The sequence below is a fragment of the Hyaena hyaena genome, unplaced genomic scaffold, assembly GCF_003009895.1.
Source record: "Hyaena hyaena isolate Hyena2069 unplaced genomic scaffold, ASM300989v1 scaffold_138, whole genome shotgun sequence".
Classification (NCBI taxonomy): domain Eukaryota; kingdom Metazoa; phylum Chordata; class Mammalia; order Carnivora; family Hyaenidae; genus Hyaena; species Hyaena hyaena.
In genome coordinates, this window is record NW_024080770.1 from 1,191,097 (window position 1) to 1,215,531 (window position 24,435).

General features: G+C 37.5%; 1 protein-coding gene across 1 annotated transcript in view; it reads left to right on the plus strand.

Annotated features, from left to right (window-relative positions):
* Positions 1-24,435, plus strand: part of ASXL2 (ASXL transcriptional regulator 2) — a 128,515-nt gene that overhangs the window by 55,911 nt on the left and 48,169 nt on the right. Inside the window, exons 4-5 of the mRNA XM_039238273.1 lie at positions 16,774-16,882; positions 20,292-20,442. Coding sequence (XP_039094204.1) covers positions 16,774-16,882; positions 20,292-20,442 — 260 coding nt within the window. The remainder of the gene's footprint in view (positions 1-16,773; positions 16,883-20,291; positions 20,443-24,435) is intronic.

A 24,435-nucleotide genomic window follows, 5' to 3' on the forward strand; every position in this document is an offset into this window, starting at 1 on the left:
AGTTTGTAATAATCATTATTAGGTCATAATTGTAGAAACCAATCTACATTTAGTTTTGTTAAAATTATCATTTGACTTCCTAATGTTGGGATGCCTTGTGTTCATGCTGATTAATAAACATATTTTGGATTGGAAATGTGTGAGCTAACATTGCTCTATGACCATAAGATTGAAAATATGTTTATCCTCTGACTGACATACAGGGAGTATTGGTAAATCCTCTAAGGGAATGACACTTACTTAAAACCAGGCTAGAACAGGTTAAAATTTATAGTTTGTATCCTTTATTGAATTGGCTTTTTTTCTGTGTTGACATAGCACTTTAGATACACCTCTGTTAAAACAGTTTCAATGTTAGATTATAATTACTTATTATAATGATCTGTCTTAGCTGTGAGACTTGAGAACAGGAACCACATCATTGTATTTTCATGTTCTTTGGACATCGTATAACTTTTAGTTAGAGCTAAATCTTTTTAACTTCAGCTGAATTTACGTTCCATTAAGTTCATTTACAAGAGTATTCATGTTTTTAGAATACTTATGGAGAAAATTTTAATTCAGTTTGTACAAACTTAAAATTATTTAAAAAAAATTTAAACTAGGTAAGAGAGGGTTTTTTTTTTTTTTTTTTTTGAGGGGTCCTTATATTGATTAGGTAATTTCTGTGCAAATAACAGGAACCAAATGTGAAGAACTTAAGCAAAATGGGATATATTTGAAGAGTATGGGGTAGCTCATAACCTCAAATGAAAGAAGCAGGCCCTGAAATTGAGAGCACTAAGGTAGCTGCAGAGATCAGAGAGCTGGAACTAATGGATGGGCTCATCGGGTATCTGTAGCTGGGATGAATTAGTCTCTGTGTACTCCGTTCAAGGTTAATTTAAGGAAGAGTGATCCTGGCTGGTTTAATGTCCAGGCATGGTGACACATCTTGATGGCCAGTCCTACCAAGACTGTTTCCAGTAGGGTAGGTCATAGTTCCCCAAAGCAAAGTATACATTCTTTCTAGAAGAAGAATGTATTTGCCCAGGCAGAACCAATAGATATCCATTGCATTGTTCATGGTAGAGAATTAGCATACAACAGAAAAGCATAAGGTACAAGCAGTTGTAAGAAATAACCCTTTATACATATTCTCCCAATGTTAACAGTGTACAGTATCATACGTAGTACAGTATCAACAACCAGAATACTAATTTTGATACAGTCTACTTGATTTACTTATACTCGTGTATGTGTGTGTATTTGACTCCGTGCAGTCTTCCCACATGTATAGATACATGAATCCGCCACCACAGTCAAAAGACAGAACAGGGTCATGAACAGGACCATCCTGTGTGTTGCCAATTTCAAGCCACACCTGCCTCCCTAATGCCAACTCCATCCACCCCCTCAGGCCCAGCAACCACTGATGTGTTCTACGTTTCTGTAATTTGTCATTTCAAGAACTTATATTAATGGAATTGTATAAAATATGTAATATTTGGGATTGACTTTGTCTCAGTGTAATTTCCTGTAGATTCATCCAAGTTGTTGTCTGTGTCCAGATTTCATTTCTTTTTATTGCTGAGTAGTATTCAGTGACATGACTGTACAGTTTAACCAGTCACTCTCATTGAATTGTTTCCAGTTTTTTACTATTATAAATAAAGCTTCTATGAAAAGTGTATGTGTTTTTGTGTGAACATAAATTTTCCTTTCTCTGGCATAAATGCCCACAAGTGCAGTTGCTGGGGTTGTGTGATAAGTGCATGTTTAGGTTTTTTTGGTTGGTTTAAAATTTTTTAAAATTTATTCATTTTTGTGAGACAGAATGAGTGGGGGAGGGACAGAGAGAGAGAGGGACACACAGAATCAGAAGCAGGCTCTAGGCTCTGAGCTATCAGCACAGAGCCCGACGCGGGGCCCGAACCCATGAACTGTGAGATCATGACCTGAGCTGAAGTCGGACGCTCAACCAACTGAGCCACCCAGGCGCCCCCAGTTTCTCTGAGTTTGAAATAAATTTCTTGTAAATAGAATCCAAACATAGTTGGATTGTGGGGTTTTTAAGAGGTTAATTTTTGCCTTTTAATTTGTGTATATATACATTATTTATGTTTAACTTAATTATTAATAGAGTTTATGTCTGCCATTTTATTATTTGTTTTCTGTTTCCTCTGTTTCTTGTTCTTCTGTTTTTCTTTTCTTGCCTTCCCATGGATTATTTTTTTTAGGATTCCATATTGGCTTATTTATAGTGCATTTCTTTGTATCTCTGCATAATTTTCTTAGTGTTTGCTCTGGGTATTACAGTGTACATACGTGATTTATCATTCTGATGGTATGAACATTTTACCACGTTGAAGTCTGAAAGCTATTCCATTTAGGTTCTCATCACATAGTGTTTTAATTTTTGTTTCCGTCATCAAATATTAGCTAAAAATTCATGAGAAGGTTAGTCTATTGTATGTACCCTTATTTCTATTCCTCCATCGTTCCTGGTTCTCTAGTATCCTTTCTTTTATCCTTCTGTTTAAAGAACTTCCTTTAGCCGTTCTTGGAGAGTGGGTCTGCTAGCAACACATTTCTTCAGTTCTCTTGTTTCTAGGACTGTCTTTATTTCTTTGTTTTTGAAGGATGGTTCTTTAGATCTAGATTCACAAGGAATTTTTATAAAATCAACTGTTCATTTTGTTCATTATCTGTAGGATGCTGTTTCTGGTCTCCATGGGGTCAGATGAGAAATCTGCTGTTGATTGAATTAGTATTTCCTTATAGGTAATGTGTTGTTTCTCTCTGACACCTTTCAGGACTTTTCTTTTTTCTTTCTTCTTTTTTTTTTGGATTTAGTTTTCAGAAATTTATGTGTCTTCATGTGTGGACTTCTTCAACTTTATTTTATTTGGATTCATTGAGTTTCTTGAATATTTATGAGATAAGAGAAGTTTTTAGCCAGTAGTCCTTTGAATACTCTTTGTCTTGCTTTTATATTCTCATGGTATGAACTTTAAAACTTTTGTTCTTTATCCCACAACTCCCTCAAGTTCTGTTAATCTAAAAAATTTTTTTTCAGTGCTGTTTTCTCTTTTGTTCATATCGGGTAAATTTTGTTGATTTGTCTGAGGTCATTGATTATATTCTCTATCATCTCCATTCTTTTGCAGTCATCTAGCACATTTTTACATTTCCTCTTGCACTTTCCAGTTTTATAACTTCACTTGCTATAACTTCAATTTCTTTGCTATTTGTTATATTTTCATTTGTTTCAAGAAACTTTCTTTTATAAGTTTTTTTAAAATGTTTTATTTATTTTTGAGAGGGAGAGAGACAGCGTGAGCAGGGGAGGGTCAGAGAGAGAGGCAGACACAGAATCCGAAACAGGCTTCAGGCTCTGAGCTAGCTGTCAGCAGAGAGCCCGACGCGGGGCTCAAACTCACCAACTGTGAGATCATGACCTGAGCCGAACCAACCAACTGAGCCACTCAGGCGTCCCTCTTTTATAAATTTTTTAAAGTTTGTTTACTTTTGAGAGAGAGAGAGAGAGAGATTGAGCATGAGTGGGGGAGGGGCAGAGAGAGAGAGAGAGGGAGACACAGAATCTGAAGCAGGCTCCAAGCTGTCAGCACAGAGCCTGATGTGGGGCTTGAACCCACAAACCGTTGAGATCATAACTTGAGCCAAAGTTGGATGTTGAACTGACTGAGCCACCTGGGCGCCCCTATTTCAAGAAAAATTTTAAGTGCATATAGAAGCATCCTTGTCTTATAATTTCAGCATCTGTCTTAATGTTGGTGTCAGTTGATTGCCTTTTCTCATTCAGGTTGTGATTTTCTTGGTTCTTGGTATGATGAGTGATTATTCTATTTGGATCGTGGATATTTTAGTTGTTACATTAGGAGATGTTGGGGCCTATTCAAATCATATCTTTTATTTAAGCAGCATTCACACTGTTTGGGTTTACCGTGTGAGTTCTAGACTCCCTTGATGGCCTGTGGTTCAGTGACAGTTTAATTTTCAGAGCCTCTGCTATGCTGTTTGGGTCCTGTTGTTTTATTTGGCAACAGAGGCTCCTGGTGATCTCTGCTGTTTTCTCTGAGGGGGCAGAAGGAGTTTCCATAGGCCAGGCTGCCTGACGCCTCTGAATGTGGAGTACAGGGACTCTCCAGCCTGTGGGGGCAGAGAAGCTTTCTCTTGCATGTGCCACTGGTCTCCTGAGCATCTCAGGGGAGAGGGCTATAATCTCAGGCCCACCAGGGCAAAGAGACTTCCTGAACTGGGCTGCTGCTTGTGGTCGGATCCCACTTGTGGGGCCACCTTGCCTTGCCTTTTTAGTCTTTATTTTTGAGGTTTGAGGGAAGCTCATCTGCTTCATTTAATTATATAAGGTTTACCGTAATTCTTAAGTTACTTCTGTGAATTGGAAAATGCTAGGAATTGGTAAGGTTAATGAGTCAACTGACCACTTCAAAATTCTGAATCTTGGGGTGCCTGGCTGGCTTATTCGATAGAGCATATGACTCTGGGTCTTGGGATCATGAATTTAAGCCCCATGTTGAGACTACTTAAAAGAAAAAGTCAAAGTTCTTAATCTTGACGTAAGTGGCTGTGTCAAGACTGAGCGTTCTTGTTCAAAAGTAAAAAATAATTGTAATAAATAGTTTGGCTGTTTGGATATACAAGCTATATTGCTAAATGAACAAAAAATGCCAAATATTGCAAAGATGCAAAATTACAGCAGATTGTTTTTTGATGTATTTAATCAAATCTGTTGAATTTCATTCTCCCTCCAGCTTATTTCTTTCAGAACAATGTCCATAGTTGATAATGACAAGTATTCTACTTTTAGATTTCTGTTTTCTTCACTAATACTTGTTTTATTCCAACCAGTATATCCTAATATGCAGTCCTCTACACATCTTTATTTCAGAGACATATGCTGTTTAGGAAGTTGGCCCAGCCAGTTAAGACATGTGAGCCTCCTGATCAGCTGAAATAGAAGTAGTTGATATTTTTTACATGCAGTAGTGACAGAGTGATCTTTCTTAGAAGGACTGTGTTTCTCTTAAAGTCTATATTTTCTTTTTGTTATGTTATTGGTCATAATATTGAAAAGCAAGATGCCTTAGTTAATCAATAGTGGACGGCCACTGGCTAAGATAGGAGTCAGGTACTTTATGTGTATCATCTATTAAATTTTCTCTTAAGTTTATTTTCAGAGACAGAGAATGAGTGAGCTAGGGTGAGCCGGGGAAGGGGCAGAGAGAGAAAGAGAGTCTCCCAAGTAGGCTTCACACCATCAATGCAGAGCCTGAAGCAGGGCTCAATCTCATGAACCCTTAGATAATGACCTGAGCCAAAATCAAGAGTTGGATGCTTAACTGACTGAGCCACCCAGGTTTCCCTGATCTATTTGATTTTAAACCCTCTGAAGTCTTTATTTCATAGATAAAGACATTGAAGCCGTGAGAAATTACATAGGTAGTTAGTGATAAAACTTGAATCCACATCTATCTGACTCCAAAATGTAAGTGTTGCTTCTGTTGCAACAGCCTCACTTTTTCTTTTGAATAGGATCAGGAGATTGAGTAAGGCTCTTAAAGAACTTTTTTCTTTTTTTAATGTGTATTTATTTGAGACAGAGAGCAAGTATGAGAGGGGAAGAGGCAGAGAGAGAGAAAGAGAATTGCATGCAGGCTTCTCGCTGTCAGCACAGAGCCAAATGCAGGGCTCAAACTCATGAACCATGAGATCATGACCTGAGCCAAAATCAAGAGTTGGATGCTTGGGGTGCCTGAATGGTTTAGTTGGTTAAGTATCTGACTTGGACTCGGGTCATGATCTTGAGGTTCATGAGTTCAAGCCTCACATCAGGCTCTGTGCTGACAGCTCAGAGCCTGGAGCCTGCTTCAGATTCTCTGTCACCCTTTCTCTCTGCCTCTCCCCTGTACACTTGCACACTCACTCTCTCTCATTCCCTCTCAAAAATAAATATTAAAAGAAAAAAAAAGAGTTGGATGCTTAACTGACTAAGCCACCCACGAACCCCAAGGACTCTTTTGTATTTTTTCGTTAGGTGAAAATTTATGGTGTTTTCCGAAGTCCTTCTCTAACATGAGTTTGTGATGATCTAATCTAAATATAATTGAACCTTGTTCCATTTATTACTTTAGTTTTTTTTTTTTAATGTTTATTCATTTTTTGAGATTCAGAGCATGAACGAGGTAGGGGCATAGAGAGAGGGAGACACAGAATCTGAAGCAGGCTCCAGCTGTCAGCTCAGGCCTTGAACTCATGAGCTACGAGATCAGGACCTGAGTTGAAGTCAGACACTTAACTGCCTGAGCCACCCAAATGCCCCTTAATTTACTTTAAAATAACACAGAATCACTGGACCATTTTTTTTTTAATTTTTTTGGTTTTGCTCACATCTTACTGGTACTGGTACTGAATAAACCATGCTTTTGAGAAAACAGTAGTAGGGAAAATAGACAAAAATGGGAAGATAAAGATGAGAGGGTAAACAATATACAAAACACATTTTTCAGTGTCTGTGTTTACTTCTGTGGCCTCCCTCTCCAGGCTAGTCCTAGATTACTTTCTTATTTGTTTTATGCCCTTTTGCTACACAACTAATCCAGAACTTTCATTTTGGAATCCCAAAACGGCTTCTCCAAAAATGCCTGTTTAAAAGTTTTCTGGTATGCCCTTTTACCATTTGTAAATGGTGTGTTTGGGGAAGAAAATAGTTTGAAGAAACTAGTTCATTAAAACTATGGATAAGTCAGATGCTACTTTTAAAAACTTTACATTTATGTTAATTTCCTTTTTAAAAGTTAGATTAGTTGTTACCCAAATGAATTTCTTGTTTGAAGAATTGCTGGTAACATGACCAAGGGAGAGCAAAGAAAAGACTTTAATGAAAGGATATCTAAGCATACAAAAATTTCCAGTGAATTAAAAGCCTACTAAGTTTATTTATCAATTTAGTGATTTATAAACTCCCTGCTTTTCAACATAAGGGTTCTGGTGAGTTCACTTTTGTTCTGTGGCTCTGTCAGGTACGCATGCCATAAAATCAGTTTGCCCTTAGTTTTCAAGTTACTTGGTGCTACAATTTTAGTTTGTATGTGGATAAGGATTACTGTGCATGTGCGTCTGTGTCTGTTTAGATATATGTATAAGTGTATCATTTGAGTGAAAGATTGTTACATGTTTTATTATCTTTTTATGTTTAAGATTAAGCTGAAATAGGGCATTCAAGTATCTGGGGAACAAGATGACTCTACATTTCTTTTAACCTTTAAAGTCTGAGTCTGTTATTTAATCCTATTGAAATTCAAGGGATTGAGCTTTGAAGGATAAATATAGAGTGTGTAATAGTTCAGTCAGAGATAGGGAAGCTGATTAATTGAGGCCTAGTTTTGACCAGCCTATTCTGTAGGAGGGAGTACAGAAAAATGAACAAGAGATTGAAATTAGAGATTAGGCTGGGTAAGCTATTGCAAAGGGAAATATCAGTAGGAATAAATAAACTAGACTGTTGAAGTCTCTTTTTTCTTTTTTCAAATGTTTTGTATGTTTTTGAGAGCGAGCGAGTGAGCTAGTGAGCAAGTGCAAGTCAGGGAAGGGCAGAGAGAGAGAGGGACAGAGAATCCAAAGCTGACCTATGCTGACAGCAGAGAGCTGGGTGTGGGGCTCCAAGTCACGAACTGCCAGATCATGACCTGAGCTAAAATCAAGAGTCAGGTGCTTAACTGGCTGAGCCACCCAGACGCCCCTACATTGGTGAAATCTCTTAAAGCTCTTTATCAAAGGCTTTAAATGAGCATAATAAATACTGGAGGACATTGCAGAATTTTGAGGATGGACTATAAAAGTTTATTAAATTTCTTTAGATTGATTGCAGGAGGGGATGCAGGAGTGAGAAGAGAACCAAAAATATGGAAAGGTGTAGACTTTAGGATTTTGTGAAGAGTCTTAAAGCAATGGAAGGGCTGTCCTATGGAATAATGAAGAAATAATGTTAAATCACTCCGTCTCCCCCAAAGATAAATTATTTCAGGGTCATTTTGGAAAATTCACAGTACATAAAATCACAGGAAAGAAAGGATTGCTTCAGATATTTCCACTGTGATAGCCACTGACTTCCAGCATAAAATCGAGACTAAACATGGAGTTTTAGGAAGACACACTTGGCTTAGCTTAAGGAAAAGTTTATGAATAACTGGAGATGCTTGAGGACATAGGTAGACTCCACCACCTCAGATGCTTGTGCAGAGGACTGGACAGTTACCTGCTGATATTTTTGGAGGAGCCCTAAGCATCTGTAGTAAATGGGCTAGATGACCTGTGAAGCTCCTTGTCAACCTGTGGATTTATCTTATTCTTTTTTTAATTAATTTTTTAATGTTTGTTTATTATTGAGAGAGACAGAATGTGAGCCGGGGAGGGGCAGAGAGAGAGGGAGACACAGAATCCAAAGCAGGCTCCAGGCTCTGAGCTATTAGCACAGAGCTGGACGTGGGGCTTGAACTCATGAACTGTGAGACTGTTAGCTGAGCCAAAGTTGATGCTTAACTGACTGAGCCACCAGGCACCCCTGGGTTTACCTGGGTTTATGTAGGTGTTACATAAACTGTAAATAAGGTAAAGAATGAGTAAGAGTTGTAGGATTTTATTTGACCCAGCAAGGCTACTTCTGGGTATACACACAAAATAATTGTTGAGGCAGGAACTTGAATAGATATTTTTACACCAATACTCATGGTAGCAATAGTCACAAAAGGCAAAAGATAGAAACAACCCAGATGTCCATTAATGGATGAATGGATGAACAAAATGTGGCAGATACATTCAGTGGTCTGGTATTCAGCCTTAAAAAGGAAGGAAATTCTGGGGCACCTGGACAACTCAGGTAAGCGTCCCACTCTTGATTTCAGCTCAGGTCATGCTCTAACAGTTTTTGGGATCAAGCCCTGAGTCAGGCTCTGCTCTGACAGCATGGATCCTGCTTGGGATTCTCTTACTACTACTTTCTCTGCCCCTCCTCCACTTTCCTGCTCTCTCTCTTTCTTTCTCTCAAAATAAACAAGTAAATAAGTAAACATTAAAAAAAGGATGTTCTGACATATGCTACAACATGGATGAAATCCGAAGATACTATACTAAGTGAAACACACCAGATATAGGAAGAGAAATACTGTGTGATTCCACTACTATTTATAGAGGCAAAAAGTAGAAGGGTGGTTATGTATGGGAGAAATGGAGAGGTGTTTAATGGGCATAGAGTTTGAGTTTTGCAAGATAAGAGTGCTAGAGGTTGTGTAAACAGTGTGAATTAAGTGTAAGTGAAGTGCATACATAGAAATGGTTGAGATGGTAAATTTTGTATATAGCTATTTCAGGTTGTGTTTGGTTCAGTTCTTTTTTTAAATGTAAATTTATTTATTTTGAGAGAAAGAGAGAGAGTGCACAGGGGTAGGGCAGAGAGAATCTCAAGCAGGCATAGAGCCTGTTAGCACAGACCCTGACACAGGGCTCCATCTCTGTGAGGTCATGACCTGAGCCAAAATCAAGAGACTGACACTTAACTGACTGAGTCACCCAGGTGCCCTGATTGTGTTCGGTTCTTGAGCTGATAGCAAAATTGCAAATATGGTACATTATTTTATATTACTGAACATTTAAAATTTGCACCAACTTGCCTCACTGCTCTGGTAAGAGTGAAATATCAGTTAAATTATCATATAGTGTGTGTGCACACACTAGGAAATAAAGACCTCATATCATTTGACTCAGTGCCAGTTCTGTTACTTTTTTTTACATTAAAAGGTAAAGAATGTGTACTTATGGAAACTTCTGCTTCCTTTTTTGTATCACCAGCACTTAGTACCTTGTGGTTACAGAATAGCTGCTTTGTAAATGTTGAATGAATAAGAAACCAGATTAGCTTCTTTTTCACATTGTCTTTTTTAAAAAACAACTTTATTGCCGGCATCTAGGTGGCTCAGTTGGTTAAATGTCTTACTCTTGTCGTGAATTCAAGCTCTGTATTGGGCTCATGCTGAGTGTGAAGCCTACGTAAAAGCAAAAACAAAACAACTTTATTGAGGTATGGTGTACATAACAAACCTCACCCATTTTAAGTGTACAGCTCACTGACTTTTAGTAAATTTGCTGGGTTGGGCAACCATCAGCATAATGCAGTTTTAGAACATTTCCATCTCCCCAGTAAGATCCCCCATACACGTATACAGTTGATAGAAGTTCCCACTGCCAGACCTTAATCTACTTTCTGTAGATTTGGGAATTTCATATAAATGGAATCATATGTGGTTTTTGAAATTAATCATATTGTAACATTCATAAGTACTTCATACTTTTTTATTGGTCCATATTGTTTTTATAGACTTTTCTCATAAACAGTGCATGTTTTTAGCTTTTTAATTTATTTATTTATTTGACACATTAATTTCACACTTTAAGAAACTTTGCAAAAGTGGTACAAAGAATTTTTATATAACTTTTACCTAAATTTCCCAAATGCTAACATCTTATAATTTATTATTCTGTCTGTCTGCTTTGTATTTCTGAAATGGCAGAATAAATTGTAGACATTATGCCCTAATCATTTTTAAACACTTCAGAGTATGTTTTCTAAAGGAAAGTACATTCTTTTACATAACCACAGTGTAACTCTCAAAATCAGCATACTAACTTTGATATAATATTATGAGCTAATCAACACACTGTATTCAGATTTGGTACTTCTTCCACTGACACTGGAATTCAGGCTCACACTTCCATTTGCATTTAGTTTTCATGTATCTTTATCGTCTCCTTTACTGTGGAGCTGTTCTTTAGTCTTGGTCTTTAATGACCTTGGCATTTTTCAAGAGTTCAGGCCAGCTCTTTTGTAGTCTGTCCCTCAATTTGGTTATGTCTGATGTTTTCTCACAATTAGATTTGGGTTGTGCTAGAGCAGGCTGGAGCAGAGGGTGTGGGGAAATGATCATGGTCAGATCATATTAATAATTCTGGACTTGAGAGACACCTGGGTGGCTCAGTCTTTTGAACGTCCATCCACCTTTGGCTCAGGTCATGGTCTTGCAGTTTGTGAGTTCAAGCCCCACGTTGGGCCTGCTGCTGTCAGCCTGTCGGTGCAGAGCCTGCTTGGCTCTGTCCCCTTCTGTCTGCCCCTCCCCCGCTTGCGTTCTCTCAAAAAAATACATATTAACAAAAAAAATTCTGGACTTGATTCTGAGACATTGTGATATGGATGAGTTTTAAAGCTAGGCAACGTGGCATGGTCATACTTATTTTTAAAAGTTTACCCTGGCTTCAGAGTGGAGAATTGATAGGGATCAAGGTGAATTTACTGTCCATTGAGATAGGGAACACTGGAATACCATGAGACTGGAGTGGAGGAGCAAGTTGTTAGGGTCATTACCACAGTTAACCGAATCTCTTCTCTGACATACACTTTATATATATTGTAATCTGCGCAGGCCACTCTCAGTTCTATATTCAGATGAGTGTGAATATATGTCTGGCTCTTTTTTGCCACATGGTGATGCCTCCTTTCATTAGTTTCTATATTTAATGCTTCACCTGAGCAGTGTAATTACAAACCTCAGGCCTTTCAGCCCTACACGCTGCTGCTGAGTTACAACTTTTCCTGCAAAGGGAACTAAATAAGGCCATTGGCAGTATAACCGAAGTTACTTCTGTTTTTGGGACTTGTGTCTGGAACATCTTACCCCATTCCTTTACATGAGGCAGATTCAGTATAAAATTATAGTACTTGTTCCTTTCTCTCCTCCTCAACTCTGCTTTCTTGAGCATGGGTAAGAAAAATTAGAGGCTGCGTTGTCTCATGAATTATGTAATGAGGCGTTCTTGCTTCAGGTGTCAGGACTTACCTCATATTGTACTTAAGCTTGACTTTACGTTGGTATTGATCTTCTGAGTACCAGGGTTTTATCTCCCTTTCACATGGTACCTATTTCTTTGGGTTATTCAGTTCTTTTATTGAATTATATAATTCTGGAGTTATTTTCCTTGAAGATCTATAACTACCATCATGGGAAGTGTAGTCTGTTATACTTCTCTGCCATTGCTTCATTATTCATAAAAATAAGCCCTGCCAGGATTTTCTGACTTTTTGTATTTTCCTAAAACTAAATTTTTGTTTTAAATAGTATAGTGTTTTGTATATCTTGTGGGTTATTCAGAACTTCCTTATTTACTTTAAAGGAAAACTATACCCAGATTTGCAAGGAAAATATTATGTTGGTGTTTTTATGACTTTTACCATATCTTTTCACCAGATGTGTGTCATTTACTTTCATTTCTTGGGTTTTCCTTTAAGGAGTTTTTTTGGTTTGGGTTGCTTAGTTTTGTTTATGTTTTAGTGTTTTGGATTCTAGGTACTAGATCCTAGATCACATTATTTGTTTCTTTCTCAGACTTAAAGTACTTTATCATTTTTTTTTTAAGATTTCATTTTTTTAAACTAATCTTTACACCCAACATGGGACTCAAACTCATAACCCTGAGATCAAGAGCACAAGCTCTACTGACTGAGCCAGCCAGGTGTGCCATTAATGTAGTTGTTACTGATTCATGTCCTGTTGGTTACATATGGCCTACCATTTACTTATTAATGGACTTTGAAGTCATTTTCAGTGCCTGTCACTTTTAATAATACTGGATATGATCCTTTCATATATGGCTATAAGTCCTTGTGACCTTATTTTTGTAGGATAAATAGAAGTGGGATTGTTGGATAAGTGGACCCTAATTTTTTTTTCATTTCAATGGGTACTTCCATGTTACTTCCCTAACACAGTACTGAGAAGGGGTGGGGAAGGTGGTAATTTTTAGCTCTGCCAATAATCTATTAAGAGTACTCATTTGTCCATAACCTTACCAGCAATGGATTTTATCAATTCATTTGCTTTTTTGTTTCCTATTTTAAAGTATATATAGACTCATAGGAAACTGGACAGGTAATCCCATGTATACCTTACCCAGCTTCCTCCAGTGGTAACATTCTGTAGCTATAGCACAACATTTAAACCAGGAAGTTGATGTTAGCACAGTACTGTTAACTAAGACGTGGGGATTCATTTGATCTCCAGCCTGATCAGTGGTATCTTGACTTAATTTTTTCCCCTTTGATCACTAGGAAGTTTGGGCTTCCTGCCATATGTTCTATAGGCCATTTACATGCATTTTTTATGGTCATTTACTCATATCCTTTATCTACTTAAATATTTTTTAAGTTTATTCATTTATGTTGAGGGAGAGAGAGAGCACAAGTTGGGGAGGGGCAGAGAGAAAGACAGAATCCCAATCAGGCTCCGTGCTGTCAGCACAGAGCCCGATGTGGGGCTTGAACCCACAAACTGAGATCACGACCTGAGCTGAGATCAAGAGTTGGATGCTTAACCGCCTGGACCACCCAGGTGCCTCCTTTATCCACTTTTTAAAATTGTTGGTTTATGTTTTCCTAAAAGCACCTCTCGTAGGACTGTTCATTGTTTGGTCTGCCATTTGTTTTGCAGTTACTTTCAACTTCATATACTTTCTACAGTTTGGTTCATCTTATTTTTTTCCTACATAGAGATTTTTATTTTTATTTAATCAGTGTTTCTCTTTTGTGGTTTTTAGGTTTTTCTGTCTTATTTAGAAAGGTTTATCTATCTTGCAGGTGACATACTATTTTTTTTTTTAATATTTTTATTTATTTCTAGGAGAGAGAGAGAGACAGTGTGAGCAGGGGAGGGTCAGAGAGAGAGGGAGATACAGACTCTGAAATAGGCTCCAGGCTCTGAGCTGGCAGCCAGCACAGAGCCCGACGCGGGGCTCGAACCCACAAACCGCGAGATCATGACCCAAGCGAAAGTCGGACGCTTAACCGACTAAGCCACCCAGGTGCCCCTATACTATTTTTTTTTAATAACCTGCTACTTTTTACAATTTGCCCTTTAATCCATTTGGAATGTTTTGCATGTACTGTGAGAGCTAACATGCTAGGCCAGCACTACTTTACATACACTATTTTATTTACAACTCTTTTGGTTGCTTTTGACCTAAAACCTCAGCAGTTCCAAAGGTAGGAGTAGCTTAAGGCAAGGACTGATAGAACGGCAAAAGTAACATTGCTAAAATTATTGCTGTTTTCCTTTTGTTTTCTTTCTTCAGTTCAGTGCCTTTTTGGGTGTTGTATTTTTCTTTATAATCCTTATCCAACCCTTCCTTTGTCTGTCTTGTGTGTTTACCCCCAATCCAGATATGTTCCTCTTGGTCACATGATTGAATGTTTTAGGCATCACTTCCTCTTAGTGCTAAGGGGATGAGAAAGAGTTTCTTTCTGAAGCTTCTGTGCAGAACAAGTTTCTTTTCTTAAATGCCCAAGTAAATAGCTCCTAGGATTGTTGCCCCTGATCAAGTCATATGTCTGTTCCTGAATCTGTCTCTGTGGGGGTGGGGGGTGGGGGTGCACACAGAAACACTGCTTGGGAAGCATGGTTTAACCGTTTGAATTTACACCTGTGATGCACATGTGATCAAATCAGTCTCAACCACATGTGTGAGAGTGGGAGAGGAATAATGTTTCATGGGAAATTTTAGGTATTGTCTCAGAAGAGGGAATAGATAGATGCTTTTAAGTTTATTTTTTTTGAGTGAGAGAGCGAGCGTGAGCACGAGTAGGGGAGGGTTAGAAAGAAAAGGAGAGAGAATCCTAAGCAGGTTCCAGAGGGTGTCAGTGCAGAGCCCGACTTGGAGCTTAAACCCACAAACTGTGAGATCATGACCTTAGCCAAAATCAATAGTTGGACGCTTAACCGACTAAGCCACCCAGGTGCCCTGCCCAGAAATTTCTTATATATATAAACTTTGGGATTCGGACTGAATCGCAGTGTGTGTGTGTGTGTGTGTGTGTGTGTGTGTGTGTGTGTGTGTTTTAAGTAGGCTCCAATGTGGGACTTGTACTCCGAGATCAAGAGTTGTATATTTAGTTAACTGAGCCACCCAGGTTCCCTACAGTATATGTGTTGTTAAGATGGAAATTCCAAATTATATAAACATAACTATGAAAATCAACCTGCAGAGTCTCAACACTTTCTTCAGGAAAAAAAATTTTTTTTTAATTTTCTTGGTTGCCCTCCATCTTCTTTCCAGTTTTTGACCCTGAACACTTTCACAACTACCAGAAGACAGTGGGCCCATGGTCCTGCTCCCCCGACAGACAGCTCATTAGGTGTACCCAAGATACCTAGCAGCCTCTTCTTATTTGGGGTTTTGAGTGGTATCAGCAGAGAATTAAGAGGGAGAATAGCTGGAAATGTACAAATAAAGTCAGATATTAGGAGAAAAAAAATTTTTTTAAGTAAGGATGCCACACATTTTCTATTATATTGCTATTATGTTAGATAAGTACAAAAAGGAAATGAAACGTGATAACGGAAAGTATTATATTTTTTACGGCTAATCTATTATATACCTAAAATTCTAGAGGTTTGGTAAGTTTATATTGAAATTAGTAAACAGTTAACCAATGTGCTACATAGAAGGTATATATTCTTGGGGCTTGGTTGGTTAAGCTTGGCTTGGCTTAGTTGGTTAAGCGTCTGACTTCGGCTCAGGTCATGATCTCACGGTTCGGGGGTTTGAGCCCCGCATTGTGCTCTGTGCTGACAGCTAGCTCAGACCCTGGAGCCTGTTTTGGATTCTGTGTCTCCCTCTCTCTCTGACCCTCCCCTGCTCACACTGTCTCTCTCTCTCAGAAATAAATAAAAAACATTAAAAAATTAAAAAAATATTCTAAAGCCTACTTTACCTCTTTACGTGATCTCGTAATAGATCTAAGTACAAGACCATTGCATGATATATGTATATGTATGGCATATATATATATGGCATCACTATGTTGTACACTTGAAACTAATGTAATATGAATAATATATGTCAGTTCTATCAGTAAAAAATATAAAAATATAAGAGACCATAGAAATGTGTTCTTTCATACCTCAGATTCAGTCTTTCATCAGTGTGCATGGAGATTTATATGTATTAAGAAGATTAATATTGTTTATTGGAATCTGTATTTGTGTTTTCCCCTGCCTTGTTTTACTTCTGGAGATGTAAAGCTTGTGAAAGCTTCTGCTAGATGAAGGAGAATCTTTTTTTTTTCTTTCTATAAACTTTTTAATGTTTATTTTTGAGAGAGAGAGAGAGACAGCGTGAGTGGGGGAGGAACAGAGAGAGGGAGAGACACAGACTCTGAAGCAGGCTCCAGGCGCTTCACTGTCAATACAGAGCCCCATGTGGGGCTTGAACTCAAGAACCATAAGATCATGACCTGAGCCAAAGTCAGACTTTAACCAACTGAGCCATCCAGGCACCCATCTTTTTAAAATTTCATTTTATTTCAGCTTTATTGAGGTGTAAATTGACAAAATTTGTAAGTGAATTACACTATTTACAAAATATATTTGTAATACCCCTGTGAGATACATGTTTTCTTGATGTTTGATACTGGATCAGGATTAAGAAAAATAAAGAATCAGTTTTTCTTTAGATACATGGGGATGAATTTTCTGTTTCTCCAGGGCATTCTTTCTGTAGGTTGATAGACTTTTTATAGTTTATAAAATGCGTTTATATGAATTGATGTTGATCAGTTAGTTTTATCATAAGTCAGTTTTATGTAGATACACAGAGACCGAAACTAATCATTGTGTTCCTCTTGTTCTTTTTTTTTTTTTTTTTCCTTTGCAGTGGGACTTCCCCTCTTGCATGCCTGAATGCAATGTTGCACACAAACTCCCGAGGTGAAGAGGGCATCTTCTATAAGGTTCCAGGTAGAATGGGCGTATATACTTTGAAGGTAAATATTTTTGTTAAGGCATCATTTAAAAAGTAAAAATAGGAAGTGACTACATCTAAATGATACTTGCATCACAGAGACAGAATTCTGTTCTTGAAGAGCTTGTTTTCAGGAAGAGGTAATAACGTTCAACTCTGTATCCTGCACAGTTGTTTTACTAATCCGTAGGTAGACCAGAGAAGTAATTTTATTTTTGATTGTTTATTATAATGCTATCTTGAAAGGATGAACTGAAAATGACTTCCAGTGACTTTATAAAGGGCCTCACAACATTTGAATAATGAGTGCTCCCTTGGAATGTACAGTCTTGATGCTTTCTATTGCTTTGTGATTTTATTCTCCATTACAAGTCAGAGCTGCAGTTCTTTTTTTTCTGTAGTAGAGAAAGCCAAAGTTCTTACTTAGTGTTGACCAGGTAGTATAAGAACTGGAATATGGACCCAGATCTCACTGAATTCCTGACTGAGTCTTTGTTCTTTTTACCATAATAGTCTTGGCTGATTTCTAATTCTGACACTGAGGTCTCTTCAGTGACAAACAGGAAAACCAATTCAAGTGAGTTTGGTTAAAACAGAGAGTTTATTATAGAACTGTAAATTCTAAGGACACTCAGCCTAGATCCAGGAGCTCAAATGATGTCATCAGGGATTGTCTGTGTCCTTGTGGCTTCATTCTCAGGCAGGCTCTCTCCTATTATACATGACTTTTCTGTCCACCCATTTGCAAATCTGCAGGCTGTAAATCTGGAGAGAAAAGAGCCTTGGGTCTGAAGTGGGAGCCCTCCTGTTAGTTCTGATTTGACTTAATTGGTTTGGTTTGGCTCATGTCATACTTGAATAATGAACACATTGAGGCTTCTGTTTGGCTGTACATAAGTTCATGATCACTTTTTTTTTTTTTTTTTTTTTTTTAGTGTTTACTTATTTTTGGGAAAGTGTGAGCAAGGGAGAGATAGAGAGAGGAGGACAGAGGATTTGAAGTGGACTCCAGGCTGAGGGTAAGCCCTCTGCCAGATGAATTCAGGAAAGGGGTTGTGTGCCAAAGGAAATTGTCAGCAGAAGGAGAATTAGTGCTTTGCACGCACTGACTGTTATCCATGTGTATGTGGGATGCTGTCACCTCTTTTTAGCTTTCAGCTGTAGTCATCACTATGCTCAGTGGTTTTGTGTAGTCCACTAACATTAGAGTGTTCTAATTTACCTATAAAACCTCCTTTTTTATACACTTTGTTAAACTTCCTGTGATTAGGGGCTCTACTCCCACGGGGAGCTTTTTGTGTTTTTTTAAGTTTTAGTTCTAGACCTTCCATATTCTTAATAACATTAATTAAATGCCTACTCTATGCTGAGCACTGTGGAGATTATAAAGGAGAAACTGGGTGCTGATCTCTTGACTCTCACATAGTTATTAAAGTAATTACATACTGACAAAATGTACTGTGATATAAAGTACTGTACTATAAGGCATCATGATCATGTAGAGAAATAAAGATTAATTTTGAATAAAAGGATCTAGAAAGTTTTTGTTTTAACTTGTAAAATTTGAGTTGAATTTGGCAGATAAGTAATGGGAGGAGGGGCCTCCCAAGGATAAGGAAATAGGTTAAGCAAAGGCACAGATTCAGATGGATTCAGAATGGATTTGAAAATAGAGTAAATTGGAGTGGTTACTGTAATCTGTGTGTGGGCTAGTGTGGTAAGGAGTGGGGGTGGGGTTAACATTAGGTAAAGATTGAACTTTAGAGGCTTTTGAAGACCTGACTTAGCAGTTTGACAGGGAAAAAGAGAGATAGCTGAGGAGATGGCAGATGTTTTTCAGGAAAATAGCATGATCATATCTGTGTTAGGATAATTCAAGTAGGATAGATTTAAGGGTAAGGCAGGCACTGTTTGCGAGAGGCAATTGGCTTGAACTATGAGAGTGGTATAAGAGATAGAGGCAAGGGACATTAGAGAAATACAATGTATACTATATGGAGTCAGTAATGATGAGGTGAAATGATTCTGAGATTTGGGGCATACACAGTTGACCAGTTGATCCTGAAAGGGTCACAGGTTTAAGTTTAAGAAGTATTATGTTTGTACTTAAAATACTTGTTGAATGTACAGGTCAGGAGGTCTGGCTGGAAACTAACTGTAAAAGTTGTTCTGCATTTTGAAGGAAAGAGTACAAAATTATGGGGTGTGTAGTATAAGAAAATATATAACATAAGAAATGACTTAGAGAGAAATGGCAGTAGGATATAAACATAGGTGGGAAGTATCAGTTCCTTACTAGATCAGAGGTTATTGTCTTGGCTATAATATCCTGAGTGCCAGTTGTAGGTAGGAGGGTTTTTTCTTATATGTCAGAATTATTTTTTATATGATTATAAAAATGAATTACATGGGAAAATAAAAAATATATTGAGAGGATAAAAGAACCATCCATAGTTTCATACCTTAGAAATAATGTTAATTAATGTTTATTTATATGTGTATATTTTTATATACTATATACATATATAGTAGTTAATACTTACTAAGTTCTTGTTATATGCCAGGTACTATTTTAAGCACTTTATATTTAACTCCCTTAATTTCAGAATAATCTTAAGGTAGGTACTATTCTCATGTTATAGACAGGTAAACTGAGGCATACGAGGTTAAGACTTTGACCAAAGCTGCGTAATTAGAAGATAAAGCCACAAACCCGGAAAGTTTTTATTTCCTAGTTCTTAATCTTGCAACTGTACTGTTACATCTCTCATATACTGTGCTGACACAGCTTATCCCTTCTGATTAGCAGTCTCACTATCCAACATAGAAACCAAAGATTCGTTTGAGTTTTTTAAAAAATCATTCCTTTTGCGGTGCCTGGCTGGCTCAGTTGGCAGTGCATGCTGGTAGAACATGTGATTGTTGATCGTGGTTTTGTAAGTTCAAGCCCCATGTTAAGAGATTACTTAAAAATTAAAAAAATAGATATATAGTATTTGTTCCTAACCAGACTCAACTGAATGCATAAGACATAATGGTACATACTTGCAAATAATGTGTATATATATGTGGATGATGAATATATCTACCCTTTATAAAATTTTTATTATATAACTTATTTTATTCTGAACATTTCCTCATTACTTGGACTTATATGTGCCCAGTTTTTGTATATTTGAGCCTATGTGTTGTGCTTGCATATGACTGTCATGTATAATTTTTATCTTTGGATGTAGATGGAAACATTAGCTAAATTGACCCAAAGAAGAGAGATGACAGGAATTCAGAAAATATTGCTGGTTCTGCTACTGAATCCTATAATACTAAAAATTAATCAGCACAGTTAAGTTGCAAACAATGCATATCAGAAATTTAATTCTTATTTGCTGAAATGGTAATGATTAATCCTAATTGGATGCCTACATTTTCAGAAAGATGTGCCGGATGGGGTGAAAGAGCTATCAGAAGGTTCAGAAGAAAGCAGTGATGGTCAGTCAGATTCCCAGAGTTCTGAGAACAGCAGCAGCAGCAGTGATGGTGGCAGCAACAAGGAGGGAAAAAAGAGCAGGTGGAAAAGGAAAGGTAAATCCACCTGATCTCTCAGTAAAGTGTTGAATGCTCTAGGACAAATGTCCTTGTTAGCTCCTTTTTTTTTCACACCTCAAGACAGTACATCTCTTTCCCTTCTCATTTAGATGGGTACCATCCGATAGAATTTCTTGCAGTGACGGAAATGTTCTGTGTCGATGAGGTCCAACCCAACACCGGTAGCTACATGTATCTCATGTATCTGTGGAGTACTTCAAATATGGCAGTTCGGGAAATGAATTTTTTATTCTTTTTTTAACTTAAATAGCCGCGTGTGGCTAGTGGCTATCAGTTGGACAACATAGCTCTAGGTTTTACCTGGGTTCATTTTCAGTTCTTGGTCATCCATAGTCTTTTTTTTTTTTTTTTTAAAGAATGTTCTTATTTTATTTGCCTCTTTAATCATCTCTTCATAAATTTGAGCATTTATTGCTCCAACAGCCATATGCTTACTAGGAAAAGAATGCTTTTCATTTCTGCTAGCAAAGACTAAATTTAGTCTGATAGTCTTTGCTCTCCCCTGCTTGGTGTCTGCTTCATAGCTTACCCAAAAAAACTTTTTTTAGGGAATAATGTCTTTGTTGCTACAGCTTCTCTGAGATGGATTTTCCACTTAAGGATGCATTTTATTACCTATTCTTGCTGATTATCTTCTTGTCAGAGTCTTCTTAAAGAGGGAAAATTGTTTGCACCTTTACAGAGTGATATTCCAGAACAAAATAGACGTCCAAAAGTTTCCCTAGCTTGGGTATCCTCTTAGATTTGTGTTATAGGTGAGCTCTCTTTGGATCTAGGAGCTAGAGTTATATTGATGGGAATACTTGATTCAGTAACCAATTTTAGGTGCTTTGGAACCATTGACATGGAACTGTATCAGAAAAACAGTCTGATTCATTACCATCCCTGCATTCATGCATGTGCTTCTTCTGGAGGGAACTGAGATAGAGTGGCATCATTCACGTCCTCTGGAAAAGCTACTACACATGCAGTTTGGGCACATTTAAGATCAGAACCACTTAAGAGAGCAACCTAGATCTCAGATATTAGAACAAATGGAATAAAGTCAAGATAAAGCTAGTAACCTGTGCTTATTGTTATTGATATATATATATTTTAAAATAAACCCTGTCAATAGTGAAAGGGGGTGTGGTCAGAGGCCTTACATTCCTTAAATTTTTTTTTTTTTTTTAAATGTTTTATTTATTTCTAGGAGAGAGAGACAGCGTGAGCAGGGGAGGGTCAGAGAGAGAGAGAGTCACAGACTCTGAAACAGGCTCCAGGCTCAGAGCTGGCAGTCAGCACAGAACCCGACGCGGGGCTCGAACACACGAACAGCGAGATCATGACCTAAGCGAAAGTCGGACGCTTAACCGACTAAGCCACCCAGGCGCCCCAGAGGCCTTACATTCCTTAGATCCCACTAAGGATCTTTCTTTGGAAGGGTGGAGCCCAAAGTTAAGGAGTCTATATCTCTTGTTTGTCCCCAGTTAAAACTTTAAAAAATAAAAACAAAAAACTTTTAAGTTTGGAAATTCTAAGATTAGGAACCAAGCCAAGTCATTAAGCCAGAGAAGCAGTTAGCAAGATTCATAATTTCTAGATGTGGCTGGAAACAGGGAAATCAATAGCAGAGTAGGCCAGACTAGTGAATTTGGGAACAAAATCATCTTGGAGGTCTCTAGTTTTCAATAGTCACATATGCCGCAGTAGCTGTTGTGAGTAGTGGCTGTTCCATGTTTGGTAAAGCCCATCTCCTAAGAAATTAAGATGAATGTATCGTGATAAAGGAAGGTCTAAGAAATAGCAATATAATTCCGTTGTTAATAGGTTAATAGATTTAAAATAGCATAACCTTGTACTAGGCATAATAGAAGACATTTAATAGGAAAGTAGTAGCAAATTCAGAATTGTGATCTTGATAAATTGTTATTGAACTCCCTTTGTATTCATAAATTTTCTAGAAATTGTCACGTTATTGAATATTTATCCTCAGTTTAGATTAAGATGAGATGTTTTATAGAGCTCTTTTCTCATTATAGGTAGTCTAGTAAACTAAGAGTAGAATGGGCTAGTTGGTGTTTGGAAGCTAAAGATTAGAGGGGCACATGATGTCATGTGGAATTCATGTTTACTCATCACTCAGCTACCAGTGATGAAGAATGATTTCGTTTCTCATAGAATGTGCTTCTCTCATTCGTGGGTCATACATATGGCATATGGCATAGTTAGGTACAGTTTTAGCTATATATTATATAAGGTGGTCATGTTTTTGGTAGTCCAGTGCAAATGCACGTGGACAACTTGTAGTTAGAGTGCTAGTAGCAGTGTGCCGCACAGCACTTCTAAATCAGTTACGGTTATTAATAAAGGTAAAGCAAAGTAATTGTGCCTATTCCGTTTTCTTATTTAGGGCTTTTACTCTCAATCTGACATCACTTTATTTCAAATGCATTGTAAGACAGGAAGAACACCGAGATAGTATCAAAACCCACTTCCTTTTATGTACAAAAATAAAGAGCTCTGACAGCAAAACTGATACTTCTAGTTGAAGATCGATAGAACCTTTCTTGATAATAGTATACCTTTCAGCCAAATAGGGACAGAGAACAGAGCTTTGAAATTCAGTCCAATATTAACACTAGCTTATTGATTTCCATGTAAAGTGGAAGAACTTAGAAGTTTATAGTTTTGGTTCCTAATTGTCAGACAGGAAACAATGTTCAGAGAAGAGCTTTGTGGAATTCCATGCCAAGGTAAGGTGGAATAAATCCAGAAAAAAATGATTAAAGTCAACTTTTTTTGTTGCTTTTTTTGTAGGATCATAGCTAAGCAAAGTCTCTGCCTTTTCCCCAAAATAAAATATAAATATTACAGCATGAAGCAAATATAGAAGTATTATTTTTATCTTCTGATAGAGAAAAGTTTTGTTAACATTTGGCCTGCATTTAAAATGTCTTAAATGAAAAATTAATTACGTAAAATATACCTTTTTACTTACAAGGAATTACAGGTTCTTTCTAGGGGCGTGGCCTAATGTTCATCTCATTGCTTATTCAGAACTACTTTTAAATCAGAAATTTGATAAATACTATGTTTGGAGGTATTTAAAATACCAAAGACTTGCCTGCCCTGTAACATCATTTATATATGTAAGTTTACTAAATGAGGATGATTATGTATAGAAATGTCTCCTTTAAAAAGCATACTGTGGAGAAAAACTCCTTTGGGCAAAGTTAACTTATGTGGAGAGAGATCTTTGAGAGAGATGTTCTCTTTCTTGTGTGGTTGGCAGCTGAGTCAGAGGTTTTAGCTCTCGCATATATTAAGGATGACTCCACTGTTAGGACTTGGATAGGTGGGGTACCCAGAAGCAAGGAAAGGTGTTCGGGTATGGCCTCTCCATCTCTGATTAGGGGATGGTTCAAATAGTAATTAGTAGCCACACCCTGCCAGTTTGAAGGAGACTGTACTTGGTGTAGGAAGAAGGTACAAGTTAAGTCTGTTAACTTCTAGAAATGAAATTCCTCAAAAATACTATTGTGAAAAAAAAATTCTCCCTTAAGAGAAGGGTTACTGTTTATGAAGATTAAAACAGTTTTGGATACTTCAGTTATCAGTCTTTCAGCTATTAATCCTTTAACTATAGTAAGCTAAGCTTCAATTGTAATGTTATGGCTTCACTATTTCTGATAGTATTTCTTTAAGAAAGATTTTTTTTAACATTTATTTATTTTTGAGAGAGAAAGATAAAGTGTGAGTGGGGGAGGGGCAGAGGGAGGCAGGGACACAGAATCCAAGCAGGCTCCAGGCTCTGAGCTGTCAGTGCAGAGCCCAACGCAGGGCTTGAACCCATAAATCATACGATCATGACCTGAGCCAAAGTCAGATGCTTAACTGACTGAGCCACCCAGGCACCCCTCTGATAGTATTTCTAATACTTCGCAGGGGCCCATTGAATGTCTAGAGGAAAAAAGAAAATAGGGATTA